At 42.2% G+C, this 19858-nt stretch overlaps 1 protein-coding gene across 19 annotated transcripts in view; it reads left to right on the top strand.

Moving 5' to 3' along the window:
• The window catches only part of LOC139539159 (E3 ubiquitin-protein ligase MYCBP2-like), a 233145-nt gene that overhangs the window by 8867 nt on the left and 204420 nt on the right, over nucleotides 1-19858 (top strand). For all 19 annotated transcript variants that reach the window (XM_071342003.1, XM_071341989.1, XM_071341984.1 and 16 more), the window contains exon 3: nucleotides 14784-14996. In XM_071342003.1, the coding sequence (XP_071198104.1) occupies nucleotides 14784-14996 (213 nt within the window). The remainder of the gene's footprint in view (nucleotides 1-14783; nucleotides 14997-19858) is intronic.

The following is a 19858-nucleotide window of genomic DNA, read 5'->3' as shown; positions in this document are numbered from 1 at the left end:
TAATGAGTGGAGAACAGGAGGGCTTCTTAAAGAAAAACTAACAGGTCTGTGAGAGCCGGAATTCTTACTGGTTGGTAGGTGATCAAATACTTATGTCATGCAATAAAATGCTAATTAATTACTTAAAAATCATACAATGTGATTTTCTGGATTTTTGTTTTAGATTCCGTCTCTCACAGTTGAAGTGTACATATGATAAAAATTACAGACCTCTACATGCTTTGTAAGTAGGAAAACATGCAAAATCGGCAGTGTATCAAATACTTGTTCTCCCCACTGTACCTTTGACTAATCCGAAAACTATCACCTCGAAAACAAAACGTTTATTCCGTTCCGTATTTCATCTAACGGGTGGCATCCATGAGTCTAAATATTCCTGTTACATTGCACAACCTTCAATGTTGTCATAAGTACGTAAAATTCTGGCAAATTAGTTTGCAAAGAGCCAGGCGGCCCAAACAGTTGCATATACCCTGACTCTGCATGCAATGAACGCAAGAGAAATGACACAATTTCACCTGGTTAATATTGCCTGCTAACCTGGATTTCTATTAGCTAAATATGCAGGTTTAAAAATATATACTTGTGTATTAATTTTAAGAAAGGCATTGATGTTTATGGTTAAGTACACATTGGAGCAATGACAGTCATTTTATTGATTGTTTTTTATAAGATAAGTTTAATGCTAGCTAGCAACTTACCTTAGCTTACTGCATTCGCCAACAGGCAGGCTCCTCGTGGAGTGCAATGTAATCAGGTGTTAGAGCATTGGACTAGTTAACTGTAAGGTTGCAAGATTGGATCCCCGAGCTGACAAGGTTAAAAATCAACAGAACGTTCCTAGGCCGTCATTGAAAGTAAGAATGTGTTCTTAACTGACTTGCCTAGTTAAATAAAGATTAAAGGTGTTAAAAAAAATAAAAATAAAAAATCGGCAAATCGGCGCCCAAAAATACCGATTTCTGATTGTTATGAAAACTTGAAATCGGCCCCGATTTAATCGGTCAACCTATAATTATAACCTTATTTCTGTGGTAAATAGTGCTAAGCTCTTTACACAGGCACAGCGTGTCCCTTGCTGAATGCCTTAGCTGTGCTGCCGGGAGTGTTACCCGCCCCGAGGAAAGAAGTGGAAGGGGAGAGTAGATAACTCTCTCCCTGGTGTTGTACAGTGAGAAATGAAGGACCGCTCCTTCCTAAATGTATGACATCACCGTCCATCAGTAGCTTCGATGCCAGAAACATGACAACGCAGCAAGGCAAGGGGAAAACAATCAATAGCATGAAACATTCTCCATCCGGAGGTTGGAGGACTGCGTAGTAACCCTATACCAGGCCTGGGCAATTATTTTCCATGGACGGCCATATTAGAAGATATTTTTTCCATCGTGAGCCAGAATCATATTACAGGATTATACATCATGTGTATGACTGTTGACAGCTATATCTACTGTAAATCACATCCAGATAAGCTACTTAACTTTTTAAATGCACAGAACTAAACCACATCCATGTTCTCCTTTTTGGTAGGTATTTATTAAACATGCAATGAACTACACGGAGGGAAAAGTACACTGCATTCAGCACCACGGACAGAATTCTAGTTAACGGATATGCGCAAACAGAGAGCTCAACATTACATTTAAACTATTCCGTGTGAGGAGTGAAGTCTCTGATGGGCAGTATAGTTGCTCACGTCGCTATGCGCTGAGAGGTGAGATTCAGTAAGAGAGGATCTGTGCCTTGACTTGTTATATTTCATCACTGAAAATGTGTGTTCACGTATATACACTGCTCAAAAAAATAAAGGGAACACTAAAATAACACATCTTAGATCTGAATGAAATATTCTTATTAAATACTTTTTTCTTTACATAGTTGAATGTGCTGACAACAAAATCACACACAAATTATCAATGGAAATCAAATTTATCAACCCATGGAGGTCTGGATTTGGAGTCACACTCAAAATTAAAGTGGAAAACCACACTACAGGCTGATCCAACTTTGATGTAATGTCCTTAAAACAAGTCAAAATGAGGCTCAGTAGTGTGTGTGGCCTCCACGTGCCTGTATGACCTCCCTACAACGCCTGGGCATGCTCCTGATGAGGTGGCGGATGGTCTCCTGAGGGATCTCCTCCTAGACCTGGACTAAAGCATCCACCAACTCCTGGACAGTCTGTGGTGCAACGTGGCGTTGGTGGATGGAGCGAGACATGATGTCCCAGATGTGCTTAATTGGATTCAGGTCTGGGGAACGGGCGGGCCAGTCCATAGCATCAATGCCTTCCTCTTGCAGGAACTGCTGATACTCCAGCCACATGAGGTCTAGCATTGTCTTGCATTAGGAACCCAGGGCCAACCGCACCAGCATATGGTCTCACAAGGGGTCTGAGGATCTCATCTCGGTACCTAATGGCAGTCAGGCTACCTCTGGCGAGCACATGGAGGGCTGTGCGGCCCCCAAAGAAATGCCACCCCACACCATGACTGACCCACCGCCAAACCGGTCATGCTGGAGGATGTTGCAGGCAGCAGAACGTTCTCCACGGCGTCTCCAGACTCTGTCACGTCTGTCACATGTGCTCAGTGTGAACCTGCTTTCATCTGTGAAGAGCACAGGGCGCCAGTGGCGAATTTGCCAATCTTGGTGTTCTCTGGCAAATGCCAAACGACCTGCACGGTGTTGGGCTGTAAGCACAACCCCCACCTGTGGACGTCGGGCCCTCATACCACCCTCATGGAGTCTGTTTCTGACCGTTTGAGCAGACACATGCACATTTGTGGCCTGCTGGAGGTAATTTTGCAGGGCTCTGGCAGTGCTCCTTGCACAAAGGCGGAGGTAGCGGTCCTGCTGCTGGGTTGTTGCCCTCCTACTGCCTCCTCCACGTCTCCTGATGTACTGGCCTGTCTCCTGGTAGCGCCTCCATGCTCTGGACACTACGCTGACAGACACAGCAAACCTTCTTGCCACAGCTCGCATTGATGTGCCATCCTGGATGAGCTGCACTACCTGAGCCACTTGTGTGGGTTGTAGACTCCGTCTCATGCTACCACTAGTGTGAAAGCACCGCCAGCATTCAAAAGTGACCAACACATCAGCCAGGAAGCATAGGAACTGAGAAGTGGTCTGTGGCCACCACCTGCAGAACCACTCCTTTATTGGGGGTGTCTTGCTAATTGCCTATAATTTCCACCTGTTGTCTATTCCATTTGCACAACAGCATGTGAAATTTATTGTCAGTCAGTGTTGCTTCCTAAGTGGACAGTTTGATTTCACAGAAGTGTGATTGACTTGGAGTTACATTGTGTTGTTTAAGTGTTCCCTTTATTTTTTTGAGCAGTGTAGTTTGACTCACACAGTACAAACATCTTCTGAGCATGACTCCTAATCTTTGGAAAGTTTTTTTCATCGAGAGATGCATAGAACCTCGTCAGTGACATTTGTTTTAAATAGTTATCCAATCACTGCATTAGACTGAAGATCGATAAGCTCAAGTTGCAGGTCAGTGGGAGTGTTATCCACACTGAAGGTGAAAGGAGAGGAAACCAACAGCATGTCATTTTCCAACACTTTGAAATCCTCAAAATGACGAGAAGTTCCCGTTCAAAGCACGCAGCAGCCATGTGTACTTCTCCAATTGGTAATCTCAAAGGGAACAGACTAGTAGGGTAGGAAGGTGGGTGAGATTGTTGGCTTCTACTTGGTGGGTCAGGAGGGGTCATTTTCCCTTGAAGGCTTTGACAAGGCTGAATGTCTGATGTGCAAAAGTCCCTGAATTCTATTCATTCATGAGAGCCATGATGTTCACAGTGAGGGGAATAATCCGCCAACCGTTCTTTCTTGCAGTTGAGGGAAATACACATTTTCCTTTCATTTGCAAAAACTCTGCAATCTCCAACTTCAGGTCCCACACCCTTTTAAGCACCTTCCTCAAACTCAGCCATCTCACGTTTGTGTGGTAGGGGAGATCTGCATGACCCGACTCTCTTCCAATGTGGTTTAAAGATTTTGCTCTTGTGAAGTTTGCCACTTTTTAGTGACTGTATCCACAACATGGCTCATTTTCAGAATACATTTACAGAGCACCTCCTGATGAATAATGCAATGCAGGAAAATAATTTTCTGATCTGGGTTCAACTCAGCTACTTGATCTTGTATCCTTTTCAAAAGGTCAATGTTTTTTTCCTGTCAAGTTTGGGCACCCATCAGTGGTCACACTGGATAACTTTTCAAAACTCAGTCTCAGCTTTGCCACACACTTATTAACCTCCTACAAATAAATATTTCCCTGTGGCTGTGCTCTTGATTGACTGCACTGTAGCAAGCTCCTCTGTAATTTCAAAGTCTGGGGTTATGCCTCGTAAGAATATCAACAACTGAGCCGTGTCACATGCATCACTGCTCTCATCCAGGGCCAAGGAGAAATAGATAAAATCCTTTACCTTGTTTTTCAACTGTTCCATATTCTCTGCACGCTGTGTCACTGTTTGTCTTGACAGGGAAACATTATCAAACAGCTCTTTCTTGACGGCAAAGTATTGCTGCAGAGTCAATTAAACATTTATTTAATGAATTTGTCCTCAGCGAATGGCTTGCTATGTTTTTAATTTATTATAATAATTTTTTTACACTTTTACACTATTTTCTCTTCAATTTCGTGGGATCCTATATGGTAGTTAGTCTTGTCTCATCTCTGCATCTTGTTCCTCCGAAAACACAACCCAACCAAGCCGAACTGCTGCTTGACACAATGCCCAATTAACCCGCACCATTGTGTTAGAGGAAACACCGTGTACCTGGCGACCGTGTCAGCGTGCACTGTGCCCGGCCTGCAACAGGAGTCGCTAGTGCGCGATGGGACAAGGACATCCCTCCCTAACCCGGACGACGCTGGGCCAATTGTGCGCCACCCATGGGTCTCCTGGTTGCGGCCGGCTGCAACAGAGCCTGGACTTGAACCCAGAATCTCTAATGGCACAGCGATGCAGTGCCATAGACCACTGCGCCACTCAGGAGGCCTGGCTTGCTCTGTTTATCACTTTTGTGGGACAGTACATGGCTAGCTCTTGCAATTCTGTCATGTGCTGAATGCAGTTTTGTGAAAAGTCCTTGCTGCTTTTGCAACAGGGAAAGCAACTCTTTCGATTCACTTGCCCTCTGCTCAGAAGACATTCCTATATTTCTCTGCATGCTTCGTCTGGAAGTTTCGGGACAAGTTGTAGTCTTTCAAGACAGCAATGCTCTCTTTGCACACTAAGCACACAGCTTTCCCTGACGCCTCAAATAAATATTTCGATGTCCACTCTTCCTGGAATACCCTACATCCATTGTCTAATTTTTGCGCAATTTCTAGCTAGCTACTATTTGTAATTGTGACGTGTCAGTCAGTCTGTCCTTGTAGTTATTTATACGTGCCTTCAAAATAAATGTCATACAAGCGGTGGGAGTTAAATCATTACACAAAGACGAGTATTCAGTGTGCTTGTAATTTCCACTTGTCAGAAGTAGATGTCCACTTGGTATGATGCTGGCTTGACCACAGGTAACCTGGAAAGCCCATCAGAGTTGCAGTGCAGGTGTATATACATGGAGCACAACGGCATTCTGCAATTGACGGAATTCCAGTATGTCAGCGGACGATCTGTAAGAAGGGTGAACTTCCAGGTGAAACTCACTCAAACGATGCTTAAGGCTTCTGCTTCTGTCTGTGTTACTTTCTGCTCAGTGTCCTTGATTCGAAAGTGATCAACTTCTCCACCAGAAGGCACTATATGGGACACGACTGCTCCCAACTCGCGAATTTCGTCCGCGTTGGGTTTTATTTGGCCCCTCAAGTTTTCTGAGCAAAATGTATTTATATTTTTGCACAATGAAGACTGTGGAAACATCAGCTCCAATTTTGATTTTAGTTTTGGATATCTGTTCCCAAGTGTTCCCATGCATAATACAGAGACGTGATGGTATACAAATGTAAGCTCAGCCCAGTCAAAGCACTTCTCTGTGCTGGCACCCCAATGGTGAACCAGCTTCCCCCTGAAGCTAGGACAGCAGAGTACCTGCCCATCTTCCGAAAACATCTGAAACCCTACCTCTTCAAGGGTATCTTAAATAATCCCAAAGCAGCACTTACTATGATGACTGAGATATGTTTGTCCCACCTAGCTATCTTAAGATGAATGCACTTTAAGTCGCTCTGGATAAGAGTCTGCTAAATGACTAAAATGCCAATGTAAGTAAGGTTTGAAATTATTATGTTTTAGTCAAAATAATATTTCTGTTTGGGTTTCTTGCGGTCAATTTGCACTCTGGAAATGATTTGGAATTATGTTCCGGCCCCCCGAACATCTGCTCAAAAATAAATATGCTTGATGATCCCTGCCATATTTGTATCTTTGTAAATCTTTTCGTATTTGATTTAGAAACATCTGTATACAGTGTGTGCAAATGAAGTAAGGCAATAAATAGGACAATAGTGGCAAAGTAATTACAATTTAGCAATTTACACTGGAGTGATATGTGCAGATGAGGATGTACAAGTAGAAATACTGGTGTGCAAAAGAGCAGAAAAACAAATATGGGATGAGGTAGGTAGTTGGTTGGATGGGCTATTTACAGATGGGCTGTGTACAGCTGCAGCGATCGGTAAGCTGCTCTGACAGCTGACGCTTAAAGTTAGAGAGGGAGATATGTCTCTAACTTCAGTGATTTTTGCAATTCGTTCCAGTCATTGGCAGCAGAGAACTGGAAGGAAATGTAGCCGAAGAGGTGTTGGCTTTGGGGATGACCAGTGAAATATACCTGCTGGAGCATGTGCTACGGGTGGGGTTGCTATGGTGACCAGTGAGCTGAGATAAGGCAGAGCTTTACCTAGCAAAGACTTATAGATGACCTGGAGCCAGTGGGTTTGGCAACAAATATGTAGCGAGGACCAGCCAACGAGAGCATACAGGTCGCAGTGGTGGGTAGTATATGGGGCTTTGGTGACAAAATGGATGGCACTGTGATAGCAAATTGGATGCAGTCTGAGTAGAGTGTTGGAGGCTATTTTGTAAATGACATCGCCGAAGACAAGGTTCGGTAGGATAGTCAGTTTTATGATGATAAGTTTGGCAGCATGAGTGAAGGAGGCTTTGTTGCGAAATAGGAAGCCAATTCTAGATTTAACTTTGGATTGGAGATGCTTAATGTGAGTATGGAAGGAGAGTTTACAGTCTAGCCAGACACCTAGGTATTTGTAGTTGTCCACATATTCTAAGACAGAACCGTCCAGAGTAGTGATGCTAGTCGGGCGGGCGGGTGTGTAGCAGCGATCGGTTGAAGAGCATGCATTTGGTTTTTCTAGCATTTAAGAGCAGTGGGAGGCCACGGAGGAGTGTTGTATGGTGTTGAAGCTCGTTTGGAGGTTTGTTAACACAGTGTCCAAATAAGGGCCAGATGTATACAGCATGGTGTCATCTGCGTAGAGGTGGATCAAAGAAAGTTCTCAGAAAACCAGTCGTATTCTCAGTACCTCAGATAGCCAGGTGGGGCCCAGACAGGAGGAGTATGAACGTAGGCGGTTTCTGCCTTCTGATAGTGTCTGAAGGACACAACACTCAAAGCAGATGTTAACACACAGAAGAGACCTTAGTTTATCATAACACAATTTATTAACCCTTTAAAAGGTACGAGGCCTTGGTTTAACCTCTTCACCACCGTAAGGACTAGTCACAATAGAGGAATTTGCGGTTTGCCTTCAAAATAAAATGTCCTCTTTTGAAAGAGATGCAGAAGGTTACAATTGGTGACATCATGCCATATATAGACTAGATAATGTGAAGCAATGAAATGGGGTAGCAGTCTACTCGGTGACACCCACAGAACACAACTGTGAAGAGTTTACGCAAATATTAGCGTTGTAGCTCTTATCGCGGGACTGTGACTGTGTGAAATCCCCTCCCCAGTCAGACTAGTGTGTGTATTGACATTCATATTGCACTGGACAGATTTACCTAAAGATTGGGGATAAATGAAATGGGGTAACAGTCTACTCAATACCTAAGAGAGTTTTTAGCAGAGTCCGCCTCAGAGTTATCAGACTCCAAAATATCCCTGCAGTATTGTTTTTCCTCGGTGTTCAACATAGGTTGACAATAAATGTGGCTCAATTCAGTTTCAGAGACCCGAAAAAAGTGCTACGATGCTAATGTTCTCTGTGTGTCACTGAGTAGACTAATACGCCATGTCATTGATCCACAATCCATAGGTAAGGCTGTGCAGTGAAATAAGTATGCCCCCAATGCAATTCTAAAGTATAATACATCCAGTGTGATGTCAACAGATTAGTCAAATTAACCAATTAATGTATTTTGTTGATTTTATATAACATTCCAACCTCATTTAGCATGATCTATTCAATTAAGGCACAATTATATTTGTATTAATTTGCATCACTGTCAATGACATACTTTTATTTTGAAGGCTAACCGCAAAGTCCACTATTGTGGCTTATACTTATTGTGGCTAGCTTCACATAGATGGGTCCGACCATTAATCAAATAAGAACTGTCTTATAAATTAGGGTTATTGACACATAGCTATATAGTTAGCCAGCTAACGATAGCTAAAGAAACGGATTATGTCGTTTTGCTATGTTTCGGGGAAGAACATTGTTTGCATGACATCGTCAAAGTTTGTTTTACCTGTTATTTAACTAATAGTTAATAACAAATTCTTATTTTCAATGACGGCCTAGGAACAGTGGGTTAACTGCCTTGTTCAAGGGCAGAACAACATTTTTTTTACCTTGTCAGCTCGGGGATTTGATCTTGCAAATTTTCCGTTAGCCTAGTGGTTACAACGTTGGACTTGTATCTGCCGCCCAGAGCTAGCTAGCTTTTTATGACCTGCACTGTAGGTGCGCGAGACAACCAGCTTCATAGCATACATTTGGTGGTGCGGTGGTGCGCACTAATAGCGTTTCAATTGGTGACGTCACTCGCTCTGAGACCTGAAGTAGTTGTTCCCCTTGCTCTGCAAGGGCCGCGGCTTTTGTGGAGCGATGGGTAACGATGCTTCGAGTGTGACTGTTGTCTATGTGTGCAGAGGGTCCTTGGTTCGAGCCCAGGTTGAGGAGAGGGACGGAAGCTAAACTGTTACATTCACTAACATTCTTCAAGGATATGGGCAACATTTTTTATTGAACCTTTTATTTTGAAAGGGAGTCAATGCTGAGACCAAGCTATCTTCTAGATGAGCCATGTTTAGTAAAAAATGAAGACATGGATTATTGACAATGTATCGTCCCATGTCTTGTCAGCAAGCCATGACGCCCACCATCTCACATGGTTCTGAAATTGTTTCTGTAGTTAGAAACGAATAAGATTAGCATTCCTGCAACGTTATTTTGTTGAAATGTAACATGGTCGCGACGAAATTAAGCTAATTGATTGCGATTTTTCATTTGTAGGATTCGTGACCTCTGAAGCAGAAAAGTTTGGTGTCTGCATGCATCAGGATGCAATGCTTCGGTGTTTTTATACTTTAAAAAGAAAAAGCTTGCTGCTATAAGTTTTTTATATTTCTGAGACACCTATACATTTTATACTTTTAAAACCTTTGTTTTAAGCATTTGTTTTTGGGACCACGGCGTTGATGCCGCTTTTAACACTGTGTTTGGATGGATTTTTGCTGTCTCCTGGAGCTAGCATTAGCAGGCTAGCTTCGACTATCTTGGTTACCTGGCTGTAACAGGCAAAGCTTGTCTCACGTTGCGGTTGCCTCTTGTAGCCGGGACAGCAGTTTCTGACCTGAGAATAAGCATGTCACTGTTCTGTTTTGGAGTCGGATCCGGAGATGGACAGCAAAGTCATTAAATGTAAGACCTTTGACATGTTCATTGTAGTCGAAGAGGAACTGATGTGTACGTATATACTTCTGATAAATGCTAACAGCTCCATGCCTCAAAGGAGCCGGATCATTGAGCTACTCGAGGAGAATAGGGTGCTAAGAGAACGTCTCGCTCTGGTTAAGGAGACTTCAAGACTGCGTGCTGTTTTTGATGCAACAATTCTAAATGACCGAGGGGGAAATCCAGGATGCTCTGTCAGTGGTTTTCAACCAGGGGTACTAGGAACCCTGGGTGTACTTGGCCTATTCGTAGGGGGTACTTAAACTCGTGAGACCATAGGCTTACTGGTAAAATGCACATGAGGGGGGTACTTCAGTTTCATTTATTTATTAAACCTTTATTTAACTAGGCGGGAGTTGGTGGTACAGTAATCGAAAAAGGTTCTGAACGACTGGGCTCATCTGCAGTAGCTACTGAGGATACTACCTTGGACAACTTTTCCGTACCAACACATCCCACTGCACTGCATCGGAAGCAAAGTGGAATCGATTAAGTGGAAGGATTATTCCAACGCAGCTTCCCTCGCGACCAAACCTGGCTCTCAACGATTTTCAGGTCTGAGCCCCATGACTTCACCTGGGCCATGTGAGGATTCACTTAATCCCTTACTGCAGCTCTCTGCCCCACTAATTGCAGAACTGTTGACCTAGAGTACCAGTCAAAAGTTTGGACACACCTAGTCATTCCAGGCTTTTTCTTTATTTTTACTATTTTCCCCCTGTGTAGAATAATAGTGAAGACCTCAAAACTATGAAATGACACATGGAATCATGTAGTATTCAAAAAAAGTGTTAAACAAATCCAAATATATTTGAGATTCTTCAAATTAGCCACCCTTTGCCTTGATGACCGCTTTGCACACTCTTGGCATGTTCTCAACCAACTTCACCTGGAATGCTTTTCCAACAGTCTTGAAGGAGTTCCCAAATATGCTGAGCACATGATGGCTGCTTTTCCTTCACAGTTCAACTCATCCCTTCGCAGTTCAACTCATCCCAAAGCATCTCAATTGGGTTGATGTCGGGTGATTGTGGAGGCCAGGTCATCTGATGCAGCACTCCATCACTCTCCTTCTTGTTCAAATAGCCCTTACACAGCCTGGAGGCGTTGGGTCATTGTCCTGTTGAAAAACAAATGATAGTCCCACTAAGTGCAAACCAGATGAGTTGGTGTATTGCTGCCTAATACTGTGGTAGCCATGCTGGTTAACTGCCTTGAATTCTAAATATATCACAGACATTGTCACTAGCTGTAGCACCATCACACCACCACCTCCATGCTTCACGGTGGGAACCACACATGCAGAGATCATCCATTTACCTACTCCAACCTACACAGCGGTTGGAACCAAAAATCTTAAATTTGGACTCATCAGACCGACGGACAGATTTCCACTGGTCTAATGTCCATTGTTTGTGTTCTTGGCCCAAGCAAGTCTCTTCTTATTGATGTCCTTTCGTTGCTGCCATGCTATGTTGTTGTCTTAGGTCTCTCTTTATGTAGTGTTGTGGTGTCTATCTTGTCGTGATGTGTGTGTTGTCCTGTTTTTTAAATAAAATTTAATCCCAGCCCACATACCCGCAGGAGGCCTTTTGCCTTCTGGTAGGCCGTCATTGTAAATAAGAATTTGTTCTTAACTGACTTGCCTAGTTAAATATAAAGTAGTGGTTTCTTTGCAGGCCTGATTCACGCTGTCTCCTCTGAACAGTTCATGTTGAGATGTCTTACTTAAACTCTGTCAAGCATTTATTTGGGCTGCAATTTCCGAGGCTGGTAAACTCTAATGAATTTATCCTCTCCAGCAAGGTAACTCTGGGTCTTCCTTTCTTTTGGCGGTGCTCATGAGCGCCAGTTTCATCAGAGCGCTTGATGTTTTTTGCGACTGCACTTGAAGTCACTTTCAAAGTTCTAGAAATGTTCCGAATTGACTAACCTTCATGTCTTATAGTAATGATGGACTGTCGTTTCTTTTTGCTTATTTGAGCTGTTCTTGCCATAATATGGGCTTGGTCTTTTACCAAATGGGGCTATCTTCTGTATACCACACGTACCTTTTAACAACACAGCTGATTGGCTCAAACGGATTAAGAAGGAAAGAAATTCCACTATTTAACAAGGTACACCTGTTATTTGAAATGCATTCCAGGTGACTACCTCATGAAGCTGGTTGAGAGAATGCCAAGAGTGTGCAAAGCTGTCATCAATGTAAAGGGTGGCTACTTTGAAGAATCTCATATTTTTGGGGGTACGACATGATTCCATATGTGTTATTTCATAGTTTTGATGTCTTCAAGATTATTCTACAATGTAGAAAATAGTACAAATAAAGATAAAGCCTGGAATGACTTGGTGTGTCCAAACTTGACTGGTTCTGTATATCTTTAATGTTACAATTTTTTCTGGTGTTATCCCTAAGATCTGGAGAGCGGCACATGTCTCCCCCTACATAAAGGACGAGATCCTTCTGACTTAGATAACTACCGTCCAATCTCCAAATTATCTTGCCCTTCCAAAGTTTTAGAATCCCTGGCCAACTGTCAGCTAAGAACTTTTTTAACTTCTCACACACAACTTCTCTTAATGTGCACCAATCCGGTTTTAGAACGGCTATGCTTGTTTTGGATGTTAAATTGATTAGTTCATAATAATCAAACTGTTGACGATCATACACTCATTCAAAGGTTTGAGAATTATCTGTCAGAACAGTGTGATTTCTGAGGGTGTTTAGTCTAGATTGCTCAATATTATGGGTCGGTATTGGAACCTGTTCTCTTGACTATTTTTTATAAATAATATTGGGCTATCTTAACTTTTAATGTTCATTGGTATGCAGACAATACTGTGATGTATGCCATTGCCCCAATTGTAGACCAGGTATTGTTAGAGCTGCAATCTGACTTTGTTGCCTTACAAAATGCCCTGGTTGGTTTAAAACCTGTACTTAATGTAGGCAAGACAAAATACATGTTCTCCAATTCTCGCTTGTTTTTCAGATGGATTAGATATGTATTCATTGAAAGGTTCTCCCATTGATCGGGTTCCCTTCTATAAATATCTGGGCTATTGGATTGACAAGGATTTAGCGTTTAAAAAGACATACTGATGAGCTAGTTAAAAAGCTAAGATTTTAAAGTGGCCTTTTTGTAAAATAGAGCATTGGGTAACGTCCCGCCAAGCACTGTTCATGATACAAACCGTTCACACCCCTCTTGTTGGTGGAGAGAGTTTTTCAGGTTTAAAGCTTATTTCCTGCAATTCTACACATTTTGTCATGGGGTGCAAAGTAAATGTTGCAATTTTAAAGCAAATGTTCCTGCAATTCTCTATACATTTTGCTATGTCTAATGTATGTCCATGTGATATTTGAGTGACCAACAAATTACAACAATATATATGGGCTAAAAAACCTAAATAAAAAAACCTTAGCTGACCTGGGCTAGTTGATATATGCAATGACTGACATGACAAGCGGAACTGATGATGCACTACCCAATTTTGAAATTGCACCTCGTGCATTCTGTTATTACAACTTTCAAGTTCCTTTAGAACATTTTTGTGGACCCACGTGCCCCACCCTAGGGGGGGGGGGACCCCACAGTTTGGGAACCACTACTGTAGAGCACTTCACTATTCCCTTTTTGGGGAAGTACAGAATCTTCCGACCTACCTAACTTTGTTGTTGAGGTATAAAGACATGAGTTGCCAAACTCGTTCACAGGGTTGGTTAACTCTTGAGGTTCCTCGGGTCTCCACCCAATCCGGCAATCCGCCTTTGTTTTAATGCACCTCACTGCTGGATACATTTTCGGAACTCATTACAATTAGATGTTCTGTTGCCACTCGTGCAGTTTAGGGTGTTCATTGAGGACCTAGTGGCTGAGGACTAACGGTTTTTCATACATTTGTGTTTTGTATGACGTTGTATTGATTGTTGTATTGCTGTGATCAGGGCACCCTTGGGAATGAGACGTGGTCTCAATGGGTTTTCCCTGAATAAATAATCTAATAATAGTTATATAGATGCACAGTGTACGAAACATTAAAACCTTTCTCATATTGAGTTGCCCTCAGAACAACCTCAATTAATTGGGGATGAACTATAGTACAGTCAAGTGTATATAGTTTAGTACAGTACATTGCACTGTACTCTAATCTCTTGTACTGTACATGGGATGGTGTCAGTAACAGCCAGGAGTGGTGACATTAACTGGAGATAGAGGGGTTGTCCAGACTGTTTTAACACACCTGCTTTGACAACAATGCGACAGAATGAGAGAGAAATCTGTTATGAGCTGAACATAACAGTATGCCAGTGCAAGGGAGTACGGTAACAGGTGACTCAACTGTAGTTTGACTACTATGAATTCCCATTGTAGCCAATTCAGTTGCAGTCATTATGTTACTGATTTGGTAACGTTGTTTTTTATTCACTTAAATCATAAACCATGTTGTCATCGTTAAAAACAGGAATTGTTAAGTCAAACTTCAGTTGTTAGTTCTGTGAACTTTCGTTTTTCTCCCTCGTGAGGGAGAGACATGAGAAAATATCTTAAAAGATGTGAGTTTTTGGTAACAATTATAAAGACCGTAGGCAATATTTCTTAAACTTAGAGAAGGCAAATAAGTTCTGCAAAACGAAATATATTAGTTGGCAGGGGTCTTTACTTCAACATTGTTGTGTTGATGTTTTTCTAGTACCTTTTATACGACCTTTTCTGCTAGATGTTTTCTAAGACACCTTTTCCTTCTATTTGACCATTTTTGGGGGGGGGGGATAGAAAATGGTTGAAATGTATTGATGCCTTCATTTCTAAAAAATAGACTCTTAGCTTTTATTTGACTCCACATTTGAGTCATGGCTGTATTTTTCACTCTCTCTTTTCCACAGACGGAGAACCTTGATGGGGTCTTCTGCATGCCAGAAATCAAGCTGCATAGCAACCCATCGGCGTTCAACGTGTACTGCAACGTGCGCCACTGCGTGCTGGAATGGCAGCAGCGGGAGGCGTCCCTGGCTCTGGCCTCTAGGAGCTCTGTGCAGAGCGGGGACTCGGACAGCGAGGAGGAGGAGTTCCGTGAGCCCGCCATCAAGCTTCCCAAGGTAACCAATTCCATCTGTTATGTTACTTCAGAAGCAGAGTGACGGGAACAGGGTTTGTGGAAAGGTAGAAATAGAATATGACAGACATGTTGCTTTACTTGTTTTTTGATACCAGGTTTGCTGTTCACTTGCGCTATATAAGATGGGAGTTCCATGCACTCACGGCTCTGTATAATAATGTTTGTTTTATTGAATTTGCTCTGGACTTGGGTACTGGGAAAAGACCCCTGGAGGCATGTCTGGTGGGGTAAGTGTGTGTGCCAGTGCTGTGTGTAAGTTGACTATGCAAACTATTTTGAATATCTACCACATTAATGTGTCATATAAAATCAAGAGGTGACGCAATCAGTCTTTCCTCCACTCTTATCCAAGAGAGACTGGCATTAATATTAGCCCAATGAAGAGCAAGACTTGCCATTCTGTTCTGGGCCAGCTGCAGCTTAACTAGTTATTTCTTTGCAACAATTGACCATATTACTAGACAATTCAGTTTTTCCCACCTAATTGTTCTTTTTAACCAATCAGATCTTCTCTGAAAAAGAAGTTATATGACTGGTTAAAATACCAATTAGTGTAAAGAAATCTAAGAATTGGGCTGCAGCCCATGTGCCAACAGGGAATGGTCTAGTCTTCTTTTGCAGACTGCAATCAGCCTGTCATCGATGGCTAGTTGATGGCTGCTGTTGCCAGGTAAATATTCAAGTGTACTGGGCTATCTAGCTTAGGTCTTCTTACACCTGTTATCCCAATATATTGGATCCTACTGTTGATCCATAAAGCTTCTCAAGGCCAGAAAGAATGGAACAAATTGGGATAATCTAAATCCATCACAATTGTCCTAAAATATAAAATGCATCTTGAGTTTACATAAATATTCAGTTAGCAAAATATTAGTTGGAAGGTGGACTCCTAAGCAATGTTCTCAAATGTTTTGGCCGCACTGAGCAAATTTCACGTATGCTGAGCGCAAACTTGAACGTTGTGAGAATTCTGTGCAACTTCTGGTGCACGTTTGTAGATACTGGGGCGGCAGGTAGCCTAGTGGTTAGAGCGTTGGACTAGTAACCGAAAGGTTGCAAGATCGAATCGCCAAGCAGACAAGATACAAATCTCTTTCTGCCCATGAACAAGGCAGTTAACCCACAGTTCCTAGGCCGTCATTGAAAATAATAATTGGTTCTTCACTGACTTGCCTAGTTAAATAAAGGTAAAATAAAAAAGAGGCTGTGCCCACTTTAATTTACCGTTTTAAGTGGCCAAGTAGGCTACTGTGGCTATTTGTAGGTCTACCAGAATGGCCTACCATTAAAAAAAACAATGGAGAAAATGCCAATGTAGCTGCCAATATGTGGTGTTCAATGTGGGCCTATATTCCGAGGCTTTTGAAAAAACATGCAGGGCTTGACATTAACCTGTTTATCCACTTCTACTGACAGAACATTTTGTTTGATGCAAACCACTTTACAAAATACAGTTAATTATTTTTCCCATACCATTACTACAGAGAATCAGACAAATTATGCTACCCTCTGCCTATTGGCTACTTAGTTTATTCAAGCCTGTCTCAGAATACAGCACTGCCCCTTTTAAGATGTAAAATAAAGCTCTTTTACCTGACTCACTTTTCAAAGATGGCTAGAAATGAACAGGTTTGGGGTTCTTGTAGGAAGCAATCACTCCCACATTACTGACTACATGCAGCTCTCGCTTTGATCTCAAAACAAGGGCATAATAATCGCGGCCACTCATGCTGTAAAACAGTCTCGTTCAAAGTGAACGGCACAAATATATGGCAGTGGTCTGTTTGCATATAGGCCTACTTACAGCTCCGATTGGTTATGGCGCACCGGTCTGTGTAGAGTACGGGCCTGAGTCGTGCCTGCAGTAGAATCTTACTCTGATGCCCTATGCCTAAACCAAATATTTTGTGTAGTTTGTTTTGCATGCTAAGCCTTGCAAAGTTTTGGTTTTGTTATGTTGCATTGAAATTGGCAAAAGTTGCAATGATTTGATCACAATTCCCACAGTAAAGGGAAATATTGATAGTTAACACTAACGGGGAAAATGTGGAAGGATGATTTATTTATTTGCCTGGCAGTCCCTGGGAGCTGCTTGAGTGCTCCCTGCATGCTGGCAGCTTAGAGGGAGCATTGCTCCTAAGTTAGTTGCACATCATATGTGACCGACCGGCTCGATTTGGTCTCATGTAGCAACATTTGAAATGTTTTTTTACTCTTGGCTAAAGGTATAGACTCAGAGCTAGAAAATGATGTATCATACACTACAGTTGAGGAACAATGGGAAATTAATTCTGCTTTGAAAGTTGATAAACTTGTAACCTCCACTTTTGAGAAAATGGCCCTTGAATGTTTTGGTACACCTACTGGAGAGCTCTTTGTCTACACCCATTCAGCATTGTTCACATCCTCTTAAGCTTTAGCCCCACCCATCTCTTTAACGATTCACATGTGAAGCCATGCACTAAACAACCAAAGATTTCTAAACTAAAGGCTGGTTTATACTACGTCTATCGACAGTTGTCGCAGTAACATCATGAACATTCTTTAATCGTCCAACCTCAAACTTGTCATTGTCGTAAAACAAGAACTACAGGCTGGATGACGACAGCAGCCTGGTAATCCAAAATAGCTTAACTAGTGTATTTTAACACCAATAAACCCACCCTTTTAAAATTAAATGTTATATATGTCAATCTAGCAAACTAAAAGCAACTTTAAAAACAATGTTTTGTTTCTAGCTTGTTAGCTAGCTAGCTAATGTTAGCTGACGAGCCAGTTCAAATAATGACTATCATATAGATGACGTCTACACTTTAGCTAATGTGTCTTCATTATTACAGGAAAATAAACTCAACATTATTTAATGGCGAGCCAATTACAGAAAAGGGCTTACGGTTGTGAGTGTGTCGAAATAAAAGCAGGGCATTCTATCAGAGAATTTTAGCACTTGGACACAGTAAATTCGCTCAGAATAACTGATGAATTTGCGAACGCTCAATACCTGTTGAATATGGCCGGTGTCAGTAACCGTGGGCAAAAAAAGCGTAATGAAGTTGTTGCCAGCAGCACAGTTGGTCACCAACACTCTGGATAACATGAACATAGCCTAACCAGCTCTGCTAGGGAGAGTAAAATGGTCAGTGAGGTGTTCTCTCATTTGTGTCTGGGAGTAGCTAGCAAGGTAGCCAAAGTTAACTTGGGTGCTTGACTGCCGGTGTGAGGTCAGAATGCGTAGAATAACCCTACTCCTCGGCCAAAGCGTCCAGTGTGCGTTTTCAACGCTCCGAGAGTGAAGCGCTCTGAATTTACAAATGCTCTGAGCCCACCCTGAGCGTGAGCACACTCTGGCACTCCAGAATGAATTTAAGAACACACCCGTTATATCCTAATTTGACTTTGGTGCAGGTCACGTTCTTCACATTACCGTCGCTGGTAAACACATATCAAATAAAATCTGTTTATTTGTCACATACACAGGATGCAGGTGTAGTGAAATGGTTACTTGCATAGTGGAGTCGTTTGTGTAGATGGCTGGCTGGCTAGCTAGCTAGCTAAACAATGAACCATACTCCCAACTCATAATGTTACTACCCTGCATGAATCTGCAGGTAACTAACCAACCAGGTTCAATGTTAGCTAGCTAACATTAGGCTATACCTAGCAATCCAAATTGCTCTGAGATAAGACTAGTACTACTACACAGATCATACACGTAACGTTAGGTAGAGAGCCAGCCAGCTAATGTTAGCTTGCTAGCTAACAGTACGCTTCAACTTGAAATGAAAATGACTTACTGACAAAATTAGACATGTAAAATATATGAAAATGTAGCTAGATAGACTCTTACCCGTATACATGGATGGACGTTTCTCCCTCTGTCACGAATGCCATGGTTTCCCTCAGTTTGAAGATGTAATCCGGAGACAGGTGTTTTATACAACAGCCTTCTGTCTGTTCTCTTTTCGACTCCCTCTGCATATTTGCAATCAAACTCAAGAATTCTCTCCATCTCCTGAGCTATCATACTCTTCCAGAATGTGGAGAGCAACACTTTAGGATTTCTGCTACGTGATATCTTTCAAAAAAGCCGCGTTAGAAAGGAATACCTACACATACTGAGCAGCTCATGTTATAGACGCCTGCTACATGGCAGACAAATCCAAACTCCTCTCTTGGCATGTCCAGCCCATCCATTATCTCAGCCAATCATGGCTAGCGGGAAGGTTCCTGTCTTTTTTCGGTGGCTGAACCAACTCGGCTCGTAATTTAACAGTTGTATTCGTATTTAAAGATGGCATACAAGTTTGTTGTTAAGGCACATGAAAGTTCACATGTTCCAGAAGACATTTCTGCCAAAACACGAATTGATTGAAAAAAAACACCTTTATGTTCAAATGCCTCCTATGAAGTAGTGACGTGCGACATACGCCTAAAATCAAATCAAATTGTATTTGTCACATGCGCCAAATACAACAGGTGTAGGCCTTTGCAGCTAAAAAAAATACCTAAAACAAAAAAGTAAGATAAGAATAACAGATAATTAAAGAGCAGGGGGTACCGGTACAGAGTCAATGTGCGGAGGCACCGGTGTTGAGGTAATATGTACATGTAGGTAGAGTTATTAAAGTGACACTACATAGATAATAACAGAGTAGCAGCAGCATTCCAGAGGCGGGAGGGGGGCAATGCAAATAGTCTGGGTAACCATTTGATTAGCTGTTCAGTCTTATGGCTTGGGGGGTAGAAGTTTTTTAGGAGCCTCTTGGACCTAGACTTGGTGCTCCGGTACCGCTTGCCATGCGGTAGCAGAGAGAACAGTCTATGACTAGGGTGGCTGGAGTC

This window comes from Salvelinus alpinus, chromosome 14 (genome assembly GCF_045679555.1).
Source record: "Salvelinus alpinus chromosome 14, SLU_Salpinus.1, whole genome shotgun sequence".
NCBI lineage: Eukaryota > Metazoa > Chordata > Actinopteri > Salmoniformes > Salmonidae > Salvelinus > Salvelinus alpinus.
The sequence above is the reverse complement of the archived record's forward strand: the minus strand, read 5'-3'. Positions and strand labels throughout refer to the sequence as shown.